Source organism: Schistocerca nitens, unplaced genomic scaffold (genome assembly GCF_023898315.1).
Source record: "Schistocerca nitens isolate TAMUIC-IGC-003100 unplaced genomic scaffold, iqSchNite1.1 HiC_scaffold_380, whole genome shotgun sequence".
NCBI lineage: Eukaryota > Metazoa > Arthropoda > Insecta > Orthoptera > Acrididae > Schistocerca > Schistocerca nitens.
The window spans coordinates 264,508-290,341 of record NW_026045914.1 but is presented as its reverse complement, the minus strand read 5'-3'; the positions used below and the strand labels follow the sequence as shown (position 1 = coordinate 290,341).

General features: G+C 43.7%; 1 protein-coding gene and 1 pseudogene across 1 annotated transcript in view; one reads left to right on the top strand and one right to left on the bottom strand.

The window, feature by feature from the left end:
- Window positions 1–774: 774 nt before the first annotated feature.
- Window positions 775–25,834, top strand: part of LOC126230335 (slit homolog 2 protein-like) — a 29,568-nt gene continuing 4,508 nt past the window's right edge. The window contains exons 1-2 of the mRNA XM_049942394.1: window positions 775–877; window positions 7,416–7,762. Coding sequence (XP_049798351.1) covers window positions 821–877; window positions 7,416–7,762 — 404 coding nt within the window. The 5' untranslated portion in view covers window positions 775–820. The remainder of the gene's footprint in view (window positions 878–7,415; window positions 7,763–25,834) is intronic.
- On the bottom strand, window positions 9,339–9,456 carry LOC126230346 (5S ribosomal RNA; annotated as a pseudogene).

Sequence of the window (25,834 nt, the reverse complement as noted above, 5' to 3'; positions counted from 1 at the left end):
CCCCGCCGGGAATCGAACCCGGGAACCCGGGCGTGGGAAGCGAGAACGCTACCGCACGACCACGAGATGCGGGCAAAGGAGAGACTAAGCTGACGAAAGGTTTGGAATAATCGAGAGGACTAAGTCTTCGAAATTGGGATTTATTGGTTTATTTGGGGGAAGGGACTTTCGTAATTGGGCTTTACTGAAAAGTATTTATTTCATGAGCTCTTGGCCTCGAACAGATTTTTAAGCTTTAACAGAATTTAACCTTATAGTTTCGCATAATAAACCAATCCTTTTAATTTCCAAGAGGGTCACCGTCACTAAGAAGTTTACGTTCATTCAGAAAGTCGTTAATTTCATTTTGAGGCACAGCTTGGCACGAAGATTGTCTGTTTTGCCCCCGTTTAGGATGCCACACCATTATAATAACAAAGACATCGTCCAATTTAATACAGGGAGTAGGTTTGTGAAGGCCTGGAGAGCTAGATAATAACCTAGGCGCAGAAAGCCACTTTGGCGATCGAAAGGCTTCGCTAAGGACAGTATGGAGACCCTTCAAAAGAGAACCGGGATGGTCGCTAAGCTGCTGCCGATCTCGCTATCACTCTTATTCCGATGCGTCGTCTGATGGTAATACCTTATCAACAGGCGAGATACTTCAAAAAGTTTCTGCCATTTTGTTTTCTCTTTTATCTTCTACGAACGAGCGGATTTCGGTGCTCTTCGACTCAATTCGTTGTCGTACGACTGATAGTACTATCTGAGGAGGAACGACCTATAAAACCGTACCCAAGGTGGGGTTCTTATCCTCTGCTTCGATACTTCGCGATACGTGATGCTGAGTCCTTCAAAGACCGCTGCTGCTAAGTATCAGAAGTTTTGGAGAATTTGGGTAAGTAATTTTTTTGCCCTTTAGTATTTCATTATGTTGATGCTTCAGGATCATGTCAGTTTTCGATTTTAAAAGTTTTGCAGGAACAAATTACGTACCGTAATAGGTTCGTCGCAAGAAGCTCCTCATGATACACTTGTCATCCGTTTCAGTGATTCTCTTTCATTGTTTTGCATGTAAATGAAAAACAAAAAAGCAAAAATTACCTTGCATGTGTCAGCTGGAACAACGTCCATTCGGATGAACAATCTTCCAGCCAGTACGAAATGTCTCAGATACTAAATTAATTAGCCAAGCTACTGTCAAATGACAAAAACTGTATCTATTTTTGTCCTGCTAAGTGAATTACTACAATCACACGGAACCTTGAATGCTGAAAATACTTTTCTGAGGCACTCCTCCATGGAGTGACGTTCTTATCTTTTTGCTGATGTTATCTCGTTCCTGACGTTATAGCGTAGTGTCTCAGATCACATGCTTAAAACATGTAAAATTAATACTCATAGTTTTCTTTTACTTTCGCGTGCATAGTCAGTGATCAGACACAACTTGCATACGTTCTAAAGCCATCTGTTCTGTCGAATGTTTCACATTCAAACTGTTCAGCAAAACTGTTTCTCGCTCTCTTCTCCTATTCTCATATTTCCCTTTCTTTCAGAACGTTTTCAAAATTTGCCTTGGCCTCTCTCCCTCTGTCTAAAAAGAAAGTTAATTTAAGAAAGAATGATAGAAATTCATAAAAAAATGTTACATATCGGCTGTGGCGCAGTTTGTTTCCCGACGGCGGACAACGTCTGTTGATGACGTGGGGTGAGCTCACACACATATTGACCTGAGTTGGCCTCTTGGGCTAGTTTATTAATACAATGATATTGTCGCTATGAGCAAGATGTTATATTTAAGATATTCCGGATATTCGTTTTACTGACGTCGATCAAACGAATGACTCACTGTGGTACGTGTTATCATTTTTACGCAGGAATTTTACGGCGCTCATCATCAGATAGTCTCATCACAAAATGGCGGACGCGTGACCTCAAAATATTATTGTCTAACTCATCACGTAATTTGTATAGTCCCTTTTCGATCTTTCTCTTTCCATTCGTTGTGTATTAGGTGGGAAATATGCACTTTGCTTATTTTCATTTGCTTTCTTAATCGGAAAAAAATTTGCATTCTCTCAGTCGTATAGCATTTAACTTACTGTAAGTATATTGTTATACATTTGGTGTTCCTCTTTCGGATGCAACGACGAACAACTTTCGTGTTTCGCCTTGAGCTCATTTATAGTCATACTGCACGCTAATCTTAGAGGAAATTGTTGCCATTGAAAGGTGAATGGTAAGTTAGCTGAAGTGATTGGAAGTGATGGTATGATTGCTTACAAGCGTTTTCCGTTTCCAGTTAATATTTCCTCTTCTAGGACATCTTTCTCTAAGTTAGTTCATCATTGTATCAATGGATGAAAACATTTTTTGTCCATTAAAGCCCATTAAATAATATTCTATGTTAGCTGAACTGTTTGTTGTGTGCATCCCAATCAACAATTGGTTCAAATGGTTCAAATGGTTCTGAGCACTATGGGACTTAACATCTGTGGTCATCAGTCCCCTAGAACTTAGAACTACTTAAACCTAACTAACCTAAGGACATCACACACATCCATGCCCGAGGCAGGATTCGAACCTGCGACCGTAGCAGTCGCGCGGTTCCGGACTGAGCGCCTAGAACCGCGAGACCACCGCGGCCGGCGCCAGTCAACAATGACAAAAGTTTTCTCTAAATGGATAAATGCTTTAAACACAGGTTTAACCTTTCTTTGAAGATACGCCGTAGGGCCAGTACTGTCTTGGGTGTTCGTATATTTCTCCGGGATTCAAAGTTATCTTCCCCAAACTCGACTTTTCCAGTATTCTGTAAGTATATTTACGACGAAAAAGTGAAACATCCAGAGGAGGGAACGAAACGAGTTGAGAACGGATACAATGTTTTTCAATGATTGCGATGTTTTTAAATGATTACAGCATCAGGTTAAATTTACAAAGAACTTCGCAGTATGGGTCCACTTATCAGCACGACTTTGCACCCCGTCTGGCCCGGGGCATGCACTGATCCGGTTGGGAAGAGAATCATAAAGCAGTTGTATACTCACTAGAGGCAAGCTTGGCGACAGCTGTTGAAACAGGTCTTTGATATCCTGGACCACTGTCTTAGGAAAGAGCTATCGTCCGAAGAAAGTGAGCTGCGAAACAGCCTGCGAGTACCATGGGATCAGTGCAGAGGTTACCAACAACAAGGATGCCAGGAACCGTCGTCGGTGGTGGTGGAGGGCCGCAAATGCAGCCGAGTTTAGTCAATACATTGGACAGCATATTTGGGATGTGTTGATTCCAACACTCCTGGTTTCTTTTCTTTACTAAAAACTGCACTTTAACCGGGAGTCTCTCGAACGCAATTAAAATTATCCGTTGAAGAGTGGCGCTTGTGCCGTTGAAGAGCCCTGCAGTGTTCCCTGGCTACCACGGCAGCAGCCGTCGTTGGGATGAGCTGGAGGAGTCTGGCTTTGTTGAGTCTACCAACACCGAAACATTTAGACACGAAAAACAAGCTCGGAATGATTCAAGGATGTGGAAGTCGACTGTGCCCTTCCAAAGGAAACATCGGCATTTGGCGGAAGCGCTATTGGGAAATCACGGAAAATGTAAATCTGGACGGTCCGACGCAGATTCGAAGCGACGTCCTCCGAAACGCGGGCGCAGTGTGCTAACCACTGCGCCACCTCGTCGGTTTGTCGTCCGAGATGGACCCACACATGTTCTATTGGGGACAGATCTGTCGATCTCTCTGACCACAGAATTAACACCCCGCAGACAGTTGATAAAGACATGTGTCGCCTGTGCTCGAGCACTGTGCTCTTGAAAAACGTCACCGCCGTACTATCACTACAGAGGAGACACATGAGACACAACCAACTGTAGCCTGAAGTCATACGCGGTGTCTCACGCCAGAACTTGCGCAACTGAGCGTCCCAAAAGCAATGGAAGAATGGGATCCTGCTCAGGTCGCCGCCACACCCGCCAACGATGGTCATTCGGGGTAGTGAAGAAACACGATTCAACGCTGAACACAATTCATCAGCAATCCATGCTTCCCTGTCGCGGCACCACACAAAACACTGCCGTCTGTGTCGTGGTGTTAACTACAGCCTACACATGGGGAGGTCATTGTGCGTTGGAGGGAGTCCATTACTTGTTCGCAGATGACAAGCGCAAATGTGGGTGGGTGGACAATACGGTGAACCCTCATTGTGGTGGCCACACGTGGTCTGCCAGAACCTTGAGGACGAGTATACCTGTCGTCACATTTCCATACTGTTCAACATCGGGCCATTGTCACATCCGAAAGCCCCATAAATCTGGATCTTGCATGATTCGACTAGCCAGGCAAAGGGGGACCCAAAATGATCTTTGAAACTCTGTCAGGTGCTGATAAGGCTGTCTCACACGAGTACGCGGAATCTCCGTGTCCTTGACAGCGAACTCGCAACATCTGACGCTGTTCACCACCTCCGCCCCCTACCTATGCTACCAGTCCCCGTAACAAACACTAAACAGGACCAAGACTAATGCACTCTGGTGGGCGTTCTACCTGTCGCAGGAATTGCAACTCCGATCACTTACGTCCCCGCCAGTGATGTGCTTATGCAAAGTTACAGTGGCATCGTATACTTTCCTCGCGGTGCTTCTGTTTTTTTTTTTTTGTCAGGCTGTGTAATTCATGTTAGAATTCTGCTAGCATTACTAACTAAAGTGATAGTTCAATTATAGCTCACATCTGTCAGCAATTTCCTTCTTTGTAATTGGATTTATTACATTTTTTAAACTCTGAGTGTATTTCTGCTGCCTCATACAACTTCAGCTGGAGGATCTGTGTGATGGGTGGATCTCCCGAGGATTTTAGTAATGTCTAGGTGACGTCGTCTACTCCTGGGGTGTTTTTCGACTGATCTCTTTCACTGCAATACAGATTCTTCTCGCAGTATCATTCTCGTAGCTCATCTTCATCTCCTTCCTGTAATGTTGCCTTTCTTTCCCTTCTACATATTAGTTCCAGATTCAAGCTTACCTTCATTACTTAGTAGCGGTTAACTGTCAGAGCTAGTGATATTCATACAGCTGAATCTCTTTTGTAGAAAGGGGCTCTTTAATTTTCCTATAGGCGACATTTGTCTATGATCCAGTTATGCATATTTCACAATCCTTGCTTTTCTCGTTTATCCATTGCTGCATTGCTATTTTGCATTTCCTGTCAGTCTCAATTCTAAACTTCTGTAGTTGCTGTTCCCTGTTTTAGTTTCCACATCTTCACATTTTTTCCTTTCGTCAATTATTTTCAATATTTCGTGCGTTATCCACGGGTTTGTGCTGTGATTTGTGGGTTTTGCCTATTTGATTCCCAGCTGCCTTCAGTGTTTCATCTCTCAGAACTAACTACTCGTTTTCTATTGTGCTCATGACCACCGTTTCAGCCAATAGTTGCCTAACGCTCCCTTTGAAACCTCAACCTCCTCTGTTACTTTCAGCTTAGCCAGATACCGTCTCCTTAATTACCTGCAGTTTTACAGTTTGTTCAGTTTTAATAAGCAGTTCATAACCATTTAATTATGGTCAGAGTGCGCAGATGTATATGTAATATTTTGTAGATGTAATACTTTAGACCATAATGCAGATATAAAATCAGAATATAAAAAAAATAATTATATTATGTACTGGGTGATCAAAAAGTCAGTATAAATTTGAAAACTTAATAAACCACGGAATAATGTAGATAGAGAGGTGTAAATTGACACACATGCTTGGAATGACATGGGGTTTTATTAGAACAAAAAAAAAAACACCTCATATTGCTAGACACGTGAAAGATCCACTTTCGTCATGCTTGGCCTCCCAGTCGGTGCGATTATTGGATTTGGGGTTATCTGAAGTTGCAAGTGTATCGTGAGCGACCGACATCTCTAGGGATGCTGAAAGACAACATCCGACGCCAATGTCTCAGCATAACTCCGGACATGCTTTACAGTGCTGTTCACAACATTATTCCTCGACTACAGCTATTGTTGAGGAATGATGGTGGACCATATTGAGCATTTCCCGTAAAGAACATCATGTTTGCTTTGTCTTACTTTGTTATGCTAATTATTGCTATTCTGATCAGATGAAGAGCCATCTGTCGGACATTTTTTGAAAAAAATGGTTCAAATGGTTCTGAGCACTATGGGACTTAATATCTGTGGTCAGCAGTCCCCTAGAACTTAGAACTACTTAAACCTAACTAACCTAAGGACATCACACACATCCATGCCCGAGCCAGGATTCGAACCTGCGACCGTAGTAGTCGCGCGGTTCCGGACTGAGCGCCTAGAACCGCTAGACCACCGCGGCCGGCCATTTTTTGAACGTTTGTATTTTTTTTTTTTTTTTTTTTTTGTTCTAATAAAACCCCACGTCATTCCAAGCACGTGTGTCAATTTGTACCTCTCTATCTACATTATTCCGTATTTATTCAGTTTTCAAGTTTATACTGACTTTGCCGGCCGGAGTAGCCTTGCGGTTCTAGGCGCTACAGTCTGGAGCCGAGCGACCGCTACGGTCGCAGGTTCGAATCCTGTCTCGGGCATGGATGTGTGTGATGTCCTTAGGTTAGTTAGGTTTAATTAGTTCTAAGTTCTAGGCGACTGATGACCTCCGAAGTTAAGGCGCATAGTGCTCAGAGCCATTTGAACCATTTATACTGACTTTATGATCACCCAGTGCATGCCTATAGATAACAGATACAATTGGGCTGCAGTTTCATAAGACTAGGGTAAGTATGGATTTCCATAGTAGGGAAGCTCTTCGTTCCAAACTAAAACAGCGTGCAAATAATAAAGTTTTAAATTTAGTGCTTCAGGTATGTACAAGAGTAAATGCAAAGACAATGAAGAAAGCGTATGTGTCAGACAGGTAGAACTTTCCATATCCGAATTGAAAAACACACTTCACTACGAAATAATTAGAGCCTTTCGAGATCATATAAATGAAATTCAGCTGAGACTTTTATTCAATCCATACACACATTTCCTGAAGTATGTCTTGAAAGTCGTAGAAGAACATGAAATCTATGGTAATCACATGAAAGAACCGTATAAAATACTCTATCTCCACTGGGGCTTCAAGAATTTAGAGTACGTGTTCGAACGGTCCCATCAACGCCCTCTCACCGTATTTGCTACAGTTCCTCCTCTCGGCACGCGAAGACCTTAGCAGCTGGTTACACCTGCAGGAGGCGTCCCAGAGTGACAAAGTGTTCACGGGAAGGCTGAGTCCAATGAACGAGGGCGTACTGGGAAACAATCTATATTATTCCGTGATTTAGTCAGTTTTCAAATTTATACTGACTTTTTGATCACCCGGTATATTCCACAGTTAACTGGGGAATTTGTAGACCATGCATCCCATGAAAATCACTGTATTTATCTGACACTCTCATTTGTTCACAGAACAAAAGAAAGATGATCGGAAAGCTAGCCGTACTGTCTCTGTGCGTACCGGCTTGCACGACAGCGGAGATGGCGTGCGAGTGGTACCCTTCGGCGGACTACCAGGACGTGGGGAAGCAGTGCTCCGGTATGGCGGTGGCTGAGGTGCCGCGGATGCTGCCCAGCGGCCTCCAGCTGCTGCTCCTCACCAACACGGCAGTCTCGTCTCTGGACAGCTCCAGCTTCCGGGGCCGCGTCCTGCCCAAGGTGACGACCCTGAAGGTGACCGGGGGCGCGCTGACCAGCGTCGGCGCGCACGCCTTCTGCGCCCTGCCGGCGCTCACTCTCCTCGGCCTGTCACGCAACCAGTGAGTACTTCCGCCCGTGAGCACTTCCGTCACTGCACCGTTTGCTTGACTTCCGTGAATCCACTCCCACTACTCCTCAAACGTGGTAAAAGCCTTCGGTTTCCAACCTGCCATATTTATTGAAATAGTTTTAAAAATTTTCTTTCTAACCTTACTTAACCTGAAAGTAACGAAGAGTTTAGGTCGTGACAGTTTTGTCCAGTAGCTAAACGTAATGTTGTTGAACACGTCCACGAGACTCAGAGGGCCATAGACATGGGTTCACAGGTAGATGCCGTGTTTCTTGACTTCCGCAATACGTTCGATACAGTTCCTCACAGTCGTTTAATGAACAAAGTAAGAGCATATGGACTATCAGGCCAATTGTGTGATTGGATTGAAGAGTTCCTAGATAACAGAACGCAGCATGTCATTCTCAATGGAGAGAAGTCTTCCGAAGTAAGAGTGATTTCAGGTGTGCCGCAGGGGAGTGCCGTAGGACCGTTGCTGTTCACAATATACATAAATGACCTTGGGGATAACATCGGGAGTTCACTGAGGCTTTTTGCAGATGATGCTGTGGTATATCGAGAGGTTGTAACAATGGAAAATTGTACTGAAATGCAGGAGGATCTGCAGCGAATTGACGCATGGTGCAGAGAATGGCAATTGAATCTCAATGTAGACAAGTGTAATGTGCTGCGAATACATAGAAAGATAGATCCCTTATCATTTAGCTACAAAATAGCAGGTCAGCAACTGGAAGCAGTTAATTCCATAAATTATCTGGGAGTACGCATTAGGAGTGATTTAAAATGGAATGATCATATAAATTTAATCGGTGGTAAAGCAGATGCTAGACTGAGATTCATTGGAAGAATCCTAAGGAAATGCAATCCGAAAACAAAGGAAGTAGTTTACAGTACACTTGTTCGCCCACTGCTTGAATATTGCTCACCAGTGTGGGATCCGTACCAGATAGGGTTGATAGAAGAGCAGCGCGCTTCGTTACAGGATCATTTAGTAATCGCGAAAGCGTTATGGAGATGATAGATAAACTCCAGTGGAAGACTCTGCAGGAGAGACGCTCAGTAGCTCGGTACGGGCTTTTGTTGAAGTTTCGGGAACATACCTTCACCGAAGAGTCAAGCAGTATATTGCTCCCTTCTACGTATATCTAGCGAAGAGACCATGAGGATAAAATCAGAGAGATTAGAGCCCACACAGAAGCATACCGACAATCCTTCTTTCCACGAACAATACGAGACTGGGATAGAAGGGAGAACCGATAGAGGTACTCAAGGTACCCTCTGCCACACACCGTCAGGTGGCTTGCGGAGTATGGATGTAGATGTAGATGTAGACGTAATGAGGTGGGAAAGTAAAAAAAAAAAGCACTCCGTCTTCAGGCCACAAGTGGCCCATCGGGACCATCCGACCGCCGTGTCATCCTTAAGGTGAGGATGCGGATAGGAGGGGCGTGTGGTCAGCACTCCGCTCTCCCGGTCGTTGTGATGGTTTTCTTTGAGCGGAGCCGCCTCTATTCGGTCGAGTAGCTCCTCAGTTGGCATCACGAGGCTGAGTGCACCCCGAAAAATGGCAACAGCACATGGCGACCCGGATGGTCACCCATCCAAGTGCCGACCACGTCCGATAGCGCTTAACTTCGGTGATCTGACGGGAACCGGTGTATCCACTGCGGCACGGCCGTTGCGTGAGAAAGTAAAGATATTACATTAAATACCCGACATCACTGATACAAGTAATTGTGCACAACGATACTGTAATACGTGCAACAATATTTTACGTATATTGACTATGCAGTATCTGTAGCCGACAGAACGGATGTCACCAAAATCGTTGCTAGTGCGTTGACGCACTTAGGTCCTTGCAGAGTAACGGCTGATTTAAAAATGAGGGAACTAATTTATTCTGCTTATTTCCGATCACTACTGACTTGGAGTAGAAATATTCTGAAAATTCGACCAGTACTGTTTTTTAAGAAAACGTCTCTTAAGTTCGCTGAACTTTGATATTTTTCCACAGCATTTATACCTCACATACTATCTTCTATCCTTTTACTCAAAACATTTATAAAGCGGTTGCAGCACAAAGAATTTAAACAGTATGTTGATAATTTTTACTTATGGACCGTCTGACAGTTGCTGTTAACTCTCATTGCAATTTACTCGCGAATGCATGCCAGTCTAACACTCAAAAGCTGTTGCATGTTGTATTTGCTATAAACTGCATTAATAATTAACTTTTAGTAAAAGCAATAAACGTTTGGGCTTACTTACACTAAATCAAACATAGAAAAGTTAGCAAGAAAGATATTACTTTGAAGAATCTGCTACTATAGAAAAGCCTGATATTTATGTCGATATGAAGGCTTTAACATTTATCATAGCAGAATAATTTCCTACATGCTCATGAGAATTTAGGTATCCACACAACATACTTTGTAACTTCTCATGCAGGTAACAGAAGTCCTCTATCCTTGAATGTCAATAAAAAAATAATTCAAGAAACAGTGCGTTATGGAATAGATTTTTATTTTTCTACATCTACATCTACATCTATACTCCGCGAGCCACCTTACGGTGTGTGGCGGAGGGTACTTATTGTACCACTATCTGATCCCCCCTTCCCTGTTCCATTCACGAATTGTGCGTGGGAAGAACGACTGCTTGTAAGTCTCCGTATTTGCTCTAATTTCTCGGATCTTTTCGTTGTGATCATTACGCGAGATATATGTGGGCGGTAGTAATATGTTGCCCATCTCTTCCCGGAATGTGCTCTCTCGTAATTTCGATAATAAACCTCTCCGTATTGCGTAACGCCTTTCTTGAAGTGTCCGCCACTGGAGCTTGTTCAGCATCTCCGTAACGCTCTCGCGCTGACTAAATGTCCCCATGACGAATCGCGCTGCTTTTCGCTGGATCATGTCTATCTCTTCTATTAATCCAACCTGGTAAGGGTCCCATACTGATGAGCAATACTCAAGAATCGGACGAACAAGCGTTTTGTAAGCTACTTCTTTCGTCGATGAGTCACATTTTCTTAGAATTCTTCCTATGAATCTCAACCTGGCGCCTGCTTTTCCGACTATTTGTTTTATGTGATCATTCCACTTCAGATCGCTCCGGATAGTAACTCCTAAGTATTTTACGGTCGTTACCGCTTCCAATGATTTACCACCTATGGCATAATCGTACTGGAATGGATTTCTGCCCCTATGTATGCGCATTATATTACATTTATCTACGTTTAGGGAAAGCTGCCAGCTGTCGCACCATTCATTAATCCTCTGCAGGTCTTCCTGGAGTACGTACGAGTCTTCTGATGTTGCTACTTTCTTGTAGACAACCGTGTCATCTGCAAATAGCCTCACGGAGCTACCGATGTTGTCAACTAAGTCATTTATGTATATTGTAAACAATAAAGGTCCTATCACGCTTCCTTGCGGTACTCCCGAAATTACCTCTACATCTGCAGATTTTGAACCGTTAAGAATGACATGTTGTGTTCTTTCTTCTAGGAAATCCTGAATCCAATCACAAACCTGGTCCGATATTCCGTAAGCTCGTATTTTTTTCACTAAACGTAAGTGCGGAACCGTATCAAATGCCTTCCTGAAGTCCAGGAATACGGCATCAATCTGCTCGCCAGTGTCTACGGCACTGTGAATTTCTTGGACAAATAGGGCGAGCTGAGTTTCACATGATCTCTGTTTGCGGAATCCATGTTGGTTATGATGAAGGAGATTTGTATTATCTAAGAACGTCATAATACGAGAACATAAAACATGTTCCATTATTCTACAACAGATTGACGTAAGCGAAATAGGCCTATAATTATTCGCATCTGATTTATGACCCTTCTTGAAAATGGGAACGACCTGCGCTTTCTTCCAGTCGCTAGGTACTTTACGTTCTTCCAGAGATCTACGATAAATTGCTGATAGAAAGGGGGCAAGTTCTTTAGCATAATCACTGTAGAATCTTACGGGTATCTCGTCTGGTCCGGATGCTTTTCCGCTACTAAGTGATAGCAGTTGTTTTTCAATTCCGATATCGTTTATTTCAATATTTTCCATTTTGACGTCCGTGCGACGGCTGAAGTCAGGGACCGTGTTACGATTTTCCGCAGTGAAACAGTTTCGGAACACTGAATTCAGTATTTCTGCCTTTCTTCGGTCGTCCTCTGTTTCGGTGCCATCGTGGTCAGTGAGTGACTGAATAGGGGATTTAGATCCGCTTACCGATTTTACATATGACCAAAACTTTTTAGGGTTCTTGTTTAGATTGTTTGCCAATGTTTTATGTTCGAATTCGTTGAATGCTTCTCTCATTGCTCTCTTTACGCTCTTTTTCGCTTCGTTCAGCTTTTCCTTATCAGCTATGATTCGACTACTCTTAAACCTATGATGAAGCTTTCTTTGTTTCCGTAGTACCTTTCGTACATGATTGTTATACCACGGTGGATCTTTCCCCTCGCTTTGGACCTTAGTCGGTACGAACTTATCTAAGGCGTACTGGACGATGTTTCTGAATTTTTTCCATTTTTGTTCCACATCCTCTTCCTCAGAAATGAACGTTTGATGGTGGTCACTCAGATATTCTGCGATTTGTGCCCTATCACTCTTGTTAAGCAAATATATTTTCCTTCCTTTCTTGGCATTTCTTATTACACTTGTAGTCATTGATGCAACCACTGACTTATGATCACTGATACCCTCTTCTACATTCACGGAGTCGAAAAGTTCCGGTCTATTTGTTGCTATGAGGTCTAAAACGTTAGCTTCACGAGTTGGTTCTCTAACTATCTGCTCGAAGTAATTCTCGGACAAGGCAGTCAGGATAATGTCACAAGAGTCTCTGTCCCTGGCTCCAGTTCTGATTGTGTGACTATCCCATTCTATACCTGGTAGATTGAAGTCTCCCCCTATTACAATAGTATGATCACGAAACTTCTTCACGACGTTCTGCAGGTTCTCTCTGAGGCGCTCAACTACTACGGTTGCTGATGCAGGTGGTCTATAGAAGCATCCGACTATCATATCTGACCCACCTTTGATACTTAACTTAACCCAGATTATTTCACATTCGCATTCGCTAATAACTTCACTGGATATTATTGAATTCTTTACTGCTATAAATACTCCTCCACCATTGGCGTTTATCCTATCCTTGCGGTATATATTCCATTCTGTGTCTAGGATTTCGTTACTGTTCACTTCCGGTTTTAACCAACTTTCCGTTCCTAATACTATATGCGCACTATTTCCTTCAATAAGCGATACTAATTCAGGAACCTTGCCCTGGATACTCCTGCAGTTTACCAATATTACGTTAACTTTTCCTGTTTTTGGTCTCTGAGGACGGACGTTCTTTATCAACGATGCTGATGTTCTCTCTGGTAAGCCGTCAGGTATTTTATCGTTTCGCCCAAGGGGGGTCCCTCTAACCTAAAAAACCCCCGTGTGCACGCCACACGTACTCTGCTACCCTAGTAGCTGCTTCCGGTGTGTAGTGCACGCCTGACCTGTCTAGGGGGGCCCTACAGTTCTCCACCCAATAACGGAGGTCGATGAATTTGCAACCATTATAGTCGCAGAGTCGTCTGAGCCTCTGGTTTAGACCCTCCACACGGCTCCAAACCAGAGGACCGCGATCGACTCTGGGCACTATGCTGCAGATATTAAGCTCAGCTTGCACTCCGCGTGCGATGCTGGTTGTCTTCACCAAATCAGCCAGCCGCCGGAAGGAACCAAGGATGGCCTCAGAACCCAAGCGGCAGGCGTCATTCGTTCCGACATGTGCTACTATCTGCAGCCGGTCACACCCAGTGCGTTCAATAGCTGCCGGAAGGGCCTCCTCCACATTACGGACGAGACCCCCCGGCAAGCACACCGAGTGCACACTGGCATTCTTCCCCGACCTACCCGCTATTTTCCTGAGGGGCTCCATAACCCGCCTAACGTTGGAGCTCCCTATAACTAATAGGCCCGCCCTCTGTGACTGTCGGGACCTTGCCGGAGAATCGGCCACTGGCCCAACAGGCGAGGCATCCTGTGGTGGCTCGGAAACGATGTCATCACCACTAGGAAGCACCCCGTACCTGTTGGAAAGGGGTAAGGCAGCTGCCACGCGGCCAGATCCCACCTTCGCCTTTCGGCCAGGCACGCGCGAGCCCACCACTGTCCGCCATTCACCCTGGAGTGATGGCTGACCGGTAAGATGCTCACTGCCGGAAGACGCAGCGACATCAGGGGTTCCATGTGATTCCAAGGCCACCGAAGTAGGCATAGGTCTCACCACAGTTGCCCCAACGCCACTACGAGCCGACGCCTGCGCCTCGAGCTCGATGAGCCTAACAGACAAAGCCTCCACCTGCCCCCGAAGAGTGGCCAATTCTCCTTGCGTCCGCTCACAACAACCACAGTCCCTACACATGACTATGTTTACCCTACTCTATACGGTGACAAATTCCCAAGATAATCTTCTGATGAGCTACTCTGATAATCAAGAAACACTCACTGAAATACGAGACGCGAAAACTACGCTAGGTTTTCCCAGAAAAACTATTTAAAAGCTAAGCGCAGCAAATAAGTACAAAATAAATTTCTCTCCTAACGATCAAGAACTGTTAGTTACTATGCAGAGCAGATAAACACTAATAGAATCCCTTCCTTAGTGGAAGGTCGTATACAAAATGCAAAATAAACGCTTTATACAAACAGTACTCGCTGCTGCTGGTCCTCTCGCTCTGGCTGTCACAAGACAACTGCTGATTCAAGTGACTAGTGGCTAACGGCCGCGAAACAAACAAAAGACGGTTTTAGGGCGCTTTCTGTTCTAAACGATCAAGAAAACACTAAGAAATCTAACACGAAAACTACGTAAAGTTTTATCAAGAACTGTTAGTTACTATGCAGAGCAGATAAACACTAATAGAATCCCTTCCTTAGTGGAAGGTCGTATACAAAATGCAAAATAAACGCTTTATACAAACAGTACTCGCTGCTGCTGGTCCTCTCGCTCTGGCTGTCACAAGACAACTGCTGATTCAAGTGACTAGTGGCTAACGGCCGCGAAACAAACAAAAGACGGTTTTAGGGCGCTTTCTGTTCTGAACGATCAAGAAAACACTAAGAAATCTAACACGAAAACTACGTAAAGTTTTATCAAGAACTGTTAGTTACTATGCAGAGCAGATAAACACTAATAGAATCCCTTCCTTAGTGGAAGGTCGTATACAAAATGCAAAATAAACGCTTTATACAAACAGTACTCGCTGCTGCTGGTCCTCTCGCTCTGGCTGTCACAAGACAACTGCTGATTCAAGTGACTAGTGGCTAACGGCCGCGAAACAAACAAAAGACGGTTTTAGGGCGCTTTCTGTTCTGAACGATCAAGAAAACACTAAGAAATCTAACACGAAAACTACGTAAAGTTTTATCAAGAACTGTTAGTTACTATGCAGAGCAGATAAACACTAATAGAATCCCTTCCTTAGTGGAAGGTCGTATACAAAATGCAAAATAAACGCTTTATACAAACAGTACTCGCTGCTGCTGGTCCTCTCGCTCTGGCTGTCACAAGACAACTGCTGATTCAAGTGACTAGTGGCTAACGGCCGCGAAACAAACAAAAGACGGTTTTAGGGCGCTTTCTGTTCTAAACGATCAAGAAAACACTAAGAAATCTAACACGAAAACTACGTAAAGTTTTATCAAGAACTGTTAGTTACTATGCAGAGCAGATAAACACTAATAGAATCCCTTCCTTAGTGGAAGGTCGTATACAAAATGCAAAATAAACGCTTTATACAAACAGTACTCGCTGCTGCTGGTCCTCTCGCTCTGGCTGTCACAAGACAACTGCTGATTCAAGTGACTAGTGGCTAACGGCCGCGAAACAAACAAAAGACGGTTTTAGGGCGCTTTCTGTTCTGAACGATCAAGAAAACACTAAGAAATCTAACACGAAAACTACGTAAAGTTTTATCAAGAACTGTTAGTTACTATGCAGAGCAGATAAACACTAATAGAATCCCTTCCTTAGTGGAAGGTCGTATACAAAATGCAAAATAAACGCTTTATACAAACAGTACTCGCTGCTGCTGGTCCTCTCGCTCTGGCTGTCACAAGACAACTGCTGATTCAAGTGACTAGTGGCTAACGGCCGCGAAACAAACAAAAGACGGTTTTAGGGCGCTTTCTGTTCTGAACGATCAAGAAAACACTAAGAAATCTAACACGAAAACTACGTAAAGTTTTATCAAGAACTGTTAGTTACTATGCAGAGCAGATAAACACTAATAGAATCCCTTCCTTAGTGGAAGGTCGTATACAAAATGCAAAATAAACGCTTTATACAAACAGTACTCGCTGCTGCTGGTCCTCTCGCTCTGGCTGTCACAAGACACAATAGAAACAAAGAACATACGGAAATTACATGGTGAGGTTAAGTGGCAATTCACATCTAACAGATTCTTAGTGATAACGAAAAATATCACTAAGCAATAAATGTGTGGGGAGGAGTCCATGAATTCAATCTTACCTTGTTTGCGTAATATTTTTGCTGCTTACTTTTGCTAAATTAGTGAGTGAGTTCGTTATTTACTGTATCTGCATTGTCTCTGGAGTTAATTTTACAAGAAGGCAAAGACAAAACCACTCAAAACGGACTAACATTCCGATACTCAACCCAGGACAGTACGAAAGACTTTTGTGTTTACGCATCCCGAAGTGAGCTTCCTCTTCCGTTTGTAAATTTATTCACCGTTTAACACTGTCGTCCATTTAGAGTCGATTGGATTTCACGACACCTGAGAAGTTAAGTTGAGAACCTATATTACAGGGATGCAAATACCAAGGGAGGTAACTTAGCTTATAGTGGAAAGAAACTCCCAGTTGCCACATACTGATATGTACAACCACCAAATTGATGCAAGAAGTCAGACTCGAAAACTACAGACGATCTTCGCTATCTTAATGAAATTGTTTTCTTCCCCAGATTGGACATTAAACTAAATTAGTCCAGTAAATACGAAACTAAAGAAGTTATCTCTCCTCTCTACTTGTGTATTGAAATCAACAGAAATTTTATTTGAAAATCTAAAGAGTTACCAAATATAAAATTAATTTATATACCAAGAGGTGCTATTTTGTGCAGTAATGACATTCCTGAAAAATGCGATTTTTTACAATATTCAAGTTGTCTGTAAAACTGAATACACCTGGCAGCATGTAGTAATGCATTATAGAGGGTGAATCACGAGGTTTTCCCCCTGTTGCTGGAGGTTGTGCTTAGGTTATTTGGAACAAAAAATGTAAATACAGTACTGTGATCAGATCCATAGTTCCGAAACTTGCCACGGTGTACGGATCGCTACGCTTGTGTTCGCAGGACACACGATCAGTCAGGTAGACAAGTGCAGCGAGTGGTACGTTTCCATAACAACCACGTTGTTGATACTGCAGTCATTGTTTACTGTTATTGTCTCCTGTGTACAGTAAACTTTGCGATCCCGTACAAGTTTTCATCACAGGAGTATGGAGAGATTGCGTACATTTTGGGCTTCTGTGATGGTAATGCGAAAGCTGCTGTTGCCGAATATCGCCATCGGTATACTAATCGTAGGATTTAGTGGAACATATCGAACATTGCCAGAAGTTGGTACTCTTCCCAGTATTCGTATTCACTCTGAAAGACATCGTGACGTTCAAGAAGAGGAAAACATTCTTAATTCGGTAGATCGCAGTCCTCGTTAAAGTACAAGACGCCTAGCTACGCGACTGAACGTTTCACAATCTGAGCTATGTAGGATTCTTCATGAGAATCGACTGTATCCTTTTCATGTGCAGAAAGCTCACCATTCAGAGCCACATGATTGTGCCAAACGTTTGCACTTTCGTAACTGGTTAAATGGAAATCGGCAGCTCTGTCGCTTCCTAATGTTCAATGATGAAGCAACATTTACAAGAGATGGCATCGACAACATGCACAACATGCATGTGTGGGCAGACGAAAATCCCCATGCCTCGGTAGTATCTCAGTTTCAACGCAGATACAGTGTCAGTGTCTCGTGTGGTGTTGTTTGTGACCAGTTACTGGGACCGTTTATTCTCCCGGCAAATTTAAAAGGTCAGATGCACGGTAACTTTTTACAAGAAGACTTATCGCAGCTTCTTGAAGATGTTCTTCCGGAAACAAGATGCGACATGTACGTTCAACATGACGGGACGCCTGCACACTTCCACCATGTAGTGACAGCCTGTCTTAATCAGCAATCCCCACATCGATCGATAGGTCGCGGGGCCCTGCCAGATCCCCAGATCTGGGGCTGGATGGCAGGCAGCGTGTGCGAAGTGAAGGTGCAACCACCAGAAGAATTACCACAGCGCACTTTCGGTGCCGCAGCGTCAATAACGAACGAGCATGTGAAATTACGAAATGCTGCTCGCGCTGCTCACTCCCGTGCGAGACTTTCCTTCAGATCCAAGGAGGAAATTTTGAACATTTGCTTTTAATCCACTCTGAATGCAAGAGACTGCTACAAATTGTTTAAATTAATTATTATGTGTATTTTTATAGTGAAATCCTACAGTAAAAGCTTCTTCTGCCATTTTCCTGAGTTTTTCTGTTACTGCAGCTCCTTAATTACGGATGTGATCCCATTACTTGATTTACATTTTTTGTTCCAAATAACCTAAGGAATACCCTCCAGAAACCTGGGGAAACCCTCGTGACTCAGCCTGTATACTATATCGGTGATATATACACCTGAAGCCCACTATCAATCAGCGATGGCGTAAAGTAAGATTTCTTGTGGCACTTTTGACGTTTTCTCGTTAAATCTTGCCACCCAGAAACTAGCTGCTACTCGTATACACCTCATGCAAGACGTGTAGATGATGGTTCAGAACCAATGATTTCGGGACTGTTGTACGTTCGCAATCACGAGGAGTGAAGGAAGTCTTACCATTTTGTGAATCACTTACATAATTCAACATCTAATGAAATAAATGTACACATTATATACATGCACATATCTGTCAGGTTGCGTGTATGTATGTATGTATGTATGTATGTATGTGCGTGTGTGAATGGGAGAACGGAATATAATGTCGTTTCTCTTACATTCAATTCAAACAAATAATTAGTGATTCAAATAACTAATTAGTGATGTAAACACGTTCATTACCAAAACTCTTTTGCATCTAATGTGCAAAGTTTAATACCATATCGATAAAAATCAATTGGTTTTTGAGCAAAGTACCTGGAGGTGGCATTTTGGACATCATACACATTTTCACATTATTTTGCCGCTTAGCAAATGTTGTAGCGATCGGAATAAATGGAAACCCGATAGCGCAATATCGGGCTAGTATGGTGGGTGAAGTAATAGCTACCACGTAATTTTCTCGTGGGTTCGTCTTCCGCAGTGAGGTCTTGCATTACGGTGTTGCAGAATAACGTCTTTTTTTTTATAGCCACGTCAGTTCAGAGTAAAAACTCAAGTTTTCGAAGATTATCTCCATCGCCTTCGTCAGGAGCAACTGACTGTCAAAATGTTGCTGTGGTCTCCTTACGTAGCCCATCGACAGCTTCTGATTGGTTGGTAATTACGTAATACTATCGCGCGTGGTGTGAATGTAGGCGCTGGCGGCGTTACAGCCCCAGTAGTATCGTAAACATTGCGACGAATATCTCTGCCTCCTCTTTGCATCGCGAGCTCGCTTCCATGCACCGCTAAGATTACATCCGCTGTCACGGTTGAAGTTCTTTTCGCACATTGTCATTCCTGCCACCTTTATACGTAATTACAGAATCCCTGTATGTAGGAGCCTGGGACAAAGCTTTTGTTTCGTCGAACCGTATATTCTGTTTGTTTGTGAGGCTGTGCTCGGCAACTGCAGATTTCTTCACTTCTCCAGTTTTAATACGCCGTCGATGTTCTGCACAGCGGCCGGAAACGGTGCGGGTGGATTGACCGACGTAACTGGTTCTGCATTCAACAGGGATGTTATAAACACCAGGGATCTTGCATCAGCGCGGGCTCTGGAAGAAAGAGTCCATTGTTCTAGGATGCCAAGCTCACTGATAACTTGAGATCCCCTCCCACTACCCTATGGCGAGGCCAGCGATCCACTGGGCCGTTTCTGGAACAGGTAACGAGGTCACACCTCCTCTGGGCCGACAGGGAACAGGCTGCCCCTGTCCTCCACCGGTTTGTTTATTATTGGCGGTAATTTGCCTCAAACGCCTCCCTCGTCCTTTTATAACTAGAGCCTCGTCATTTTGTTCCATTCTCCGTTGTGAGAGGAAGCAGAGCTATGCAACATACTAAGTAGTTGTAAATACTACCATAATTACTGATGTAAAATAGTTTGGGATTAACATGTGTGACTGAGAAACCATAAAAAAATGACACCACGACATTTACTGTAAGCATCTTAACCTCCCGTTGCTATTTTCTATAATTTTAACCAATTTTCTCTGAACTCCCACACCTCCGTTCTAAGACTGAAAGCGTTATTTTAATCTTTTAATCATTATTTCTGAGGATCTTTTTTATTTCAAAATATACTGATAAAAGCACAGTATGATATTTTAAGAAATACACCCGTATCCCAACTAAGAAAATCCCGCGAAGCAACAGAGTAATTGTAATGCCACTATTATAAACCTGAGCTTCAATACAACTTCCTCTCCCACAACCATAGGAGAGGAATGCACTTTCGTTTAAAAACACAATCCAAGAACTGCTGCCTGACTGTATAGGACTCGGTGCCCAACATTCTGCCGTCTAGCCGCCCCTGCTTCCCTTGTGACCTGTCTCAAAGCGGTTTCGGGCACCGCTTCGCACCGTAGCCTTCGTGCTGCTGGTAACCAGCCCAGCTTCTAGTGGTACAATCAGATGGTGATTGTAAATAGTCTTCACGGGTGTGCCGCCGGATGACGTTGTGCAAATCCCACAATATTTCCTCGGAGCAACTGTCCGACATCATCAGGTGGTTGAACGTCGCTGGTGGCTAGGTACGACTGACAAGATCCGCATGTCGACGCTGCTGTATATAGAGCACGCGCGTGAAGATTGCGCAGGCGCGGAAACCACGCATGCGGAAAAATTTGCATATAGATGGCGCCAGCCTCAAACGCCCTCTGCCGGGAAACGCAGAGCGGCCGTTCTGCGCGTGCGCTCACGCTGTGTTTACTAACATGCTGCCAAAGTTATGACGTGTCTGTTATCGAAAGCTCTTTGCTTTCTCGTCGTGATTTAACAGTAGCCAATGCAAGGTTCCAGGCTGTACTCAATTGAAATCCCGCATCCCTGTTGATAAGGTTATCAGCTGTACGGATATGTATTGCTTCCTTAATGACGCAGTCCCAGAAAGAGGATGCTGGGAATAAAACTTCCGTCTTTTTGTAAATCATGTGATGTCCTGTGTTCAGACAGTGTTCTGCAATTGCCGACTTCTCCGGTTGGCGTAGGCGTGTATGACGCTGATGTTCATCGCAGCGTTCTTGTACTGGGCGACATGTCTGACCTATACAGGGCTATTACAAATGATTGAAGCGATTTCATACATTCACTGTAGCTCCATTCATTGACAGATGGTCACGACACACTACAGATACGTAGAAAAACTCATAAAGTTTTTTTCGGCTGAAGCCGCACTTCAGGTTTCTGCCCCCAGAGCGCTCGAGAGCGCAGTGAGACAAAATGGCGACAGAAGCCGAGAAAGCGTATGTCGTGCTTGAAATGCACTCACATCAGTCAGTCATAACAGTGCAACGACACTTCAGTACGAAGTTCTACAAAAATCCACCAACTGCTATCTCCATTCGGCGATGGTATGCGCAGTTTAAAGCTTCTGGATGCCTCTGTAAGGGGAAATCAACGGGTCGGCCTGCAGTGAGCGAAGAAACGGTTGAACGCGTGCGGGCAAGTTTCACGCGTAGTCCGCGGAAGTCGACGAATAAAGCAAGCAGGGAGCTAAACGTACCACAGCCGACGGTTTGGAAAATCTTACGGAAAAGGCTAAAGCAGAAGCCTTACCGTTTACAATTGCTACAAGCCCTGACACCCGATGACAAAGTCAAACGCTTTGAATTTTCGGCGCGGTTGCAACAGCTCATGGAAGAGGATGCGTTCAGTGCGAAACTTGTTTTCAGTGATGAAGCAATATTTTTTCTTAATGGTGAAGTGAACAGACACAATGTGCGAATCTGGGCGGTAGAGAATCCACACGCATTCGTGCAGCAAATTCGCAATTCACCAAAAGTTAACGTGTTTTGTGCAATCTCACGGCTTAAAGTTTACGGCCCCTTTTTCTTCTGCGAAAAAAACGTTACAGGACACGCGTATCTGGACATGCTGGAAAATTGGCTCATGCCACAACTGGAGACCGACAGCGCCGACTTCATCTTTCAATAGGATGGTGCTCCACCGCACTTCCATCATGATGTTCGGCATTTCTTAAACAGGAGATTGGAAAACCAATGGATCGGTCGTGGTGGAGATCATGATCAGCAATTCATGTCATGGCCTCCACGCTCTCCCGACTTAACCCCATGCGACTTCTTTCTGTGGGGTTATGTGAAAGATTCAGTGTTTAAACCTCCTCTACCAAGAAACGTGCCAGAACTGCGAGCTCGCATCAACGATGCTTTCGAACTCATTGATGGGGCCATACTGCGCCGAGTGTGGGAGGAACTTGATTATCGGCTTGATGTCTGCCGAATCACTAAAGGGGCACATATCGAACATTTGTGAATGCCTAAAAAAACTTTTTGAGTTTTTGTATGTGTGTGCAAAGCATTATGAAAATATCTCAAATAATAAAGTTATTGTAGAGCTGTGAAATCGCTTCAATCATTTGTAATAACCCTGTATATGCCGCCCCATACTGACAAGCAATCTTGTACACACCACGTTTCCTAAGACCGAGATCATCCTTAACCGAACCTAACAGGTTCCTCAATTTTGCAGATCTTTCGAGAACTCCGATTCTTGACGACATGGCACCAAAGTTCGGCAAGAAGGCCAAGGTGGTGTGTGTCTTCATTCTGCTCCATTCTGCTTCATTCTGCTCCATAGATTGAACTCACTTGGGCCTGAATGCATTACGTATCTGTCTCTCAGAATAACCGTTTTGACGGAAGACTGTCTTCAAATGTTGCATCTCACTCGGCAGGCTTTCAGAGTCAGATACCACACGCGCTCTATAAACTAGCGTACGTAATGCACTACCACATTGTGCTCGATGATGGCAGCTTGTGGCCTGCAAATATAGATCTGTATGCGTTGGCTTGCGGTATACACTGTGTCCCAAGGTTCCATCTGCTTTCCTTCGTACCAAAACATCAAGAAAAGGTAAAGTGCCATCTTTTTCCACTTCCATAGTGAAGTTAATATTCGGATGGAGCGAATTTAAATGTTGAAGAAGCGTAGGTAGAGTATCCAGTCCGTGTGGTCACACCACAAACGCATCGTCAAAATACCGCAGAAAACAAGAGGGTTTGAGAGTGGCTGACTGTATTGCTTTATCTTCAAAATCCTCCATAAAATAATTGGCCACCACAGGAGAAAAAGGGCTTCCCATGGCGACACCGTCCACTTGTTCAAAATATTGGTCTTGAAATAAGAAGTATGTTGAAGTAAGCACATGGAGAGGATCAGATTTCCTGTAAAACATGTCTGAGTGGCGTTTTTCGTCAGAGCAACCGTATGCCTGCAACTTAGGGTGCTGCGGTTGGCGTAATTTCGGGTTCAACGCCAAAACCCAACATCATCATATGCTATGACTTTCGTTCGAGCTACAAAATGAAAGCTTTCATCACATCCACAATTAAAATGCTTTCAAACGACGTATGTAAATGACACAATAGTTATGATTCCTTATTTGGTAATAATAATAATTATTGTAATATTACAGGTACGTTATTAATGTAATAATTTTAAAGCCATTCCAAAGAATTCTCACCCTCTTCTCGATTCGCGCTCCTCTAACCTCGTGTTCACTTGAATCGTCTGTAGAATGAGAATATATAGGAGTATGTTACAGCTGACAGTAAGTAAGATAATACTAGTTTCTGTTCATACCAGATAGTAGGTAAATAAGAAGAGTTGAAACCAATATACAGTGTTTCTTACAGTAATGAGGTCATGAGATTTGACAACAGGAAACTATAATAACAACAATGTGGAATATAGCTTATCTTTATCTGTAGAAGTCCTTGCTTTTCTGTCTTACTGTTAGATGTGGCCGACATTCTCGCAAACTGTATCGCAGTTGCAGCAGAGCTTCGAGCAGTGCAGGTCTATTTCTCAGTAGTTTCAGGAGTAGGCAAGACACCCACTTCCGTATTTTCATGCGATATAGGTCAGAGTAACAGTGGGTGCTGGTGACTGAAGCATAGTGGTTCCAACCAGCCGCCAGGCGATCCTTTAACATCGTCAAAACCCAGTACTCGGGAGTCTCATTTTTGCCCAGTCAGTGCTGTATCTTGTGGTATACTCGGAGAATATGCTGACAAGCAGTATCCTCAGTTTCTTGCAGGGAAGCGATGTTGGTAGTTGTTCTGTTGCCAGTCTGATGCATCTTCTGTATCTGAGGTGGTTCAGAGACTTTTTCGGTTACATGACCATGCAACTTGATGAGGAATCCTTCAGCACTCTCTACTATGGTCTCCCTTTCCACATTAGAACTCTTAAATGTTTGCATGTCACCGCCTCTGACTCCATGCGAGAATAGGGTATTCTCGCGAACGGGAGGAGAGTGAACGTGATCTGTGATTTTCCTTCTCCTTGGCTTTACCAATACTACAAGACTTTCTTGATTGAGGTCTGTTAGAATGATGAGAAGGTCCTCGTTTCCCCCAAAACTATGACGATTGAATGTGGTGGAGGAGTGTGGGGGTGAGGGGGGGGGGGGGGAGCGGCTGAATATATGGCGGTGTTGATAATCAAGGTAGGCTGTTGGCAGCTTCCGCTGCTTGCTTGGAAGCTATGCCTGATTTGGCAAATTTGCACATTAACACGTGTTCTTCGAATCAGAGAGGAATTTTTCCAGAGTGACACTGGGTACCATCGTTTCGTTAAAGATTATTTCTATATAGCCTCGTCCGGAGGATCTTCTCGCTCACTCGTTCTCCTTGGTGCTGGTGCTCAAGACAACTAACAAACACTACAACAGATCTTGAACTGCATGTTGACTGAATGAAAGGGATGTAGCTGTCTCAGATATCTGAAAATGACTGCTCACTGTGTTAAACAGTTCGACGAGATAGGCATCCTCCATCGGGAGTGGGAGATCAATGCCATCTCACAAACATCTCACTACTCCACCACCGCAGGCATCAACTACCAACCATTCCAATAACATCGTGACAGTACCGGAGGATGAAATTCGGCAACGGAAGCGCAACAAAACGCTGCGACGAACGTCCTCAGTTGACCTGTTTCCTCAGCTTTGAAATCGCTCGAAGTTCAACACGCACCACCCGTCGTACAGTTGGTCTGACGAAAAACGTCTCGCAGACCTTTTTTGTATGAAATTTAACGCTCCTTATTTTCATAAATAGTCAGCTTTGGCGAAAATTGCGGCGTTTTCTAGTTATAAGCGAAAAGTAAAAAAAAAAAAAAATTAAAAACTCCAATTCTTCTTTACATTTTTGACCACTTTCTGTGCCGAACTTTAGTGGGACTTTCAAAATTCAAATTCATCACCTACGAAAGAACATATAGAAAGCTTGCCAAAAAGACCTCTACGAAACTTGCCGCTATTTCACCTTTCTGGGCAACATTTGTCTGGACTATAGTGCATAGGATAGGAAGTATTAGAAAAACGCACTTTATTTAAAAACATACTAAAAACTATACTCTAACGAGTCCACACGACCATCACTCGACCGTCTGGCTGGCGATGTGTTGGTCTCCGTGTTCTGGGCGTTCACGCAGCAATCACTTTCTTAAACAAAAATGTTTCCTCTGGAAAGATCGGGGGGAGAAATTGCTTTAAAGCGTAGTTTTTTTCTTTGTGTTATGAGTGGATTTTTTTACGAGTCTACTCTAGGA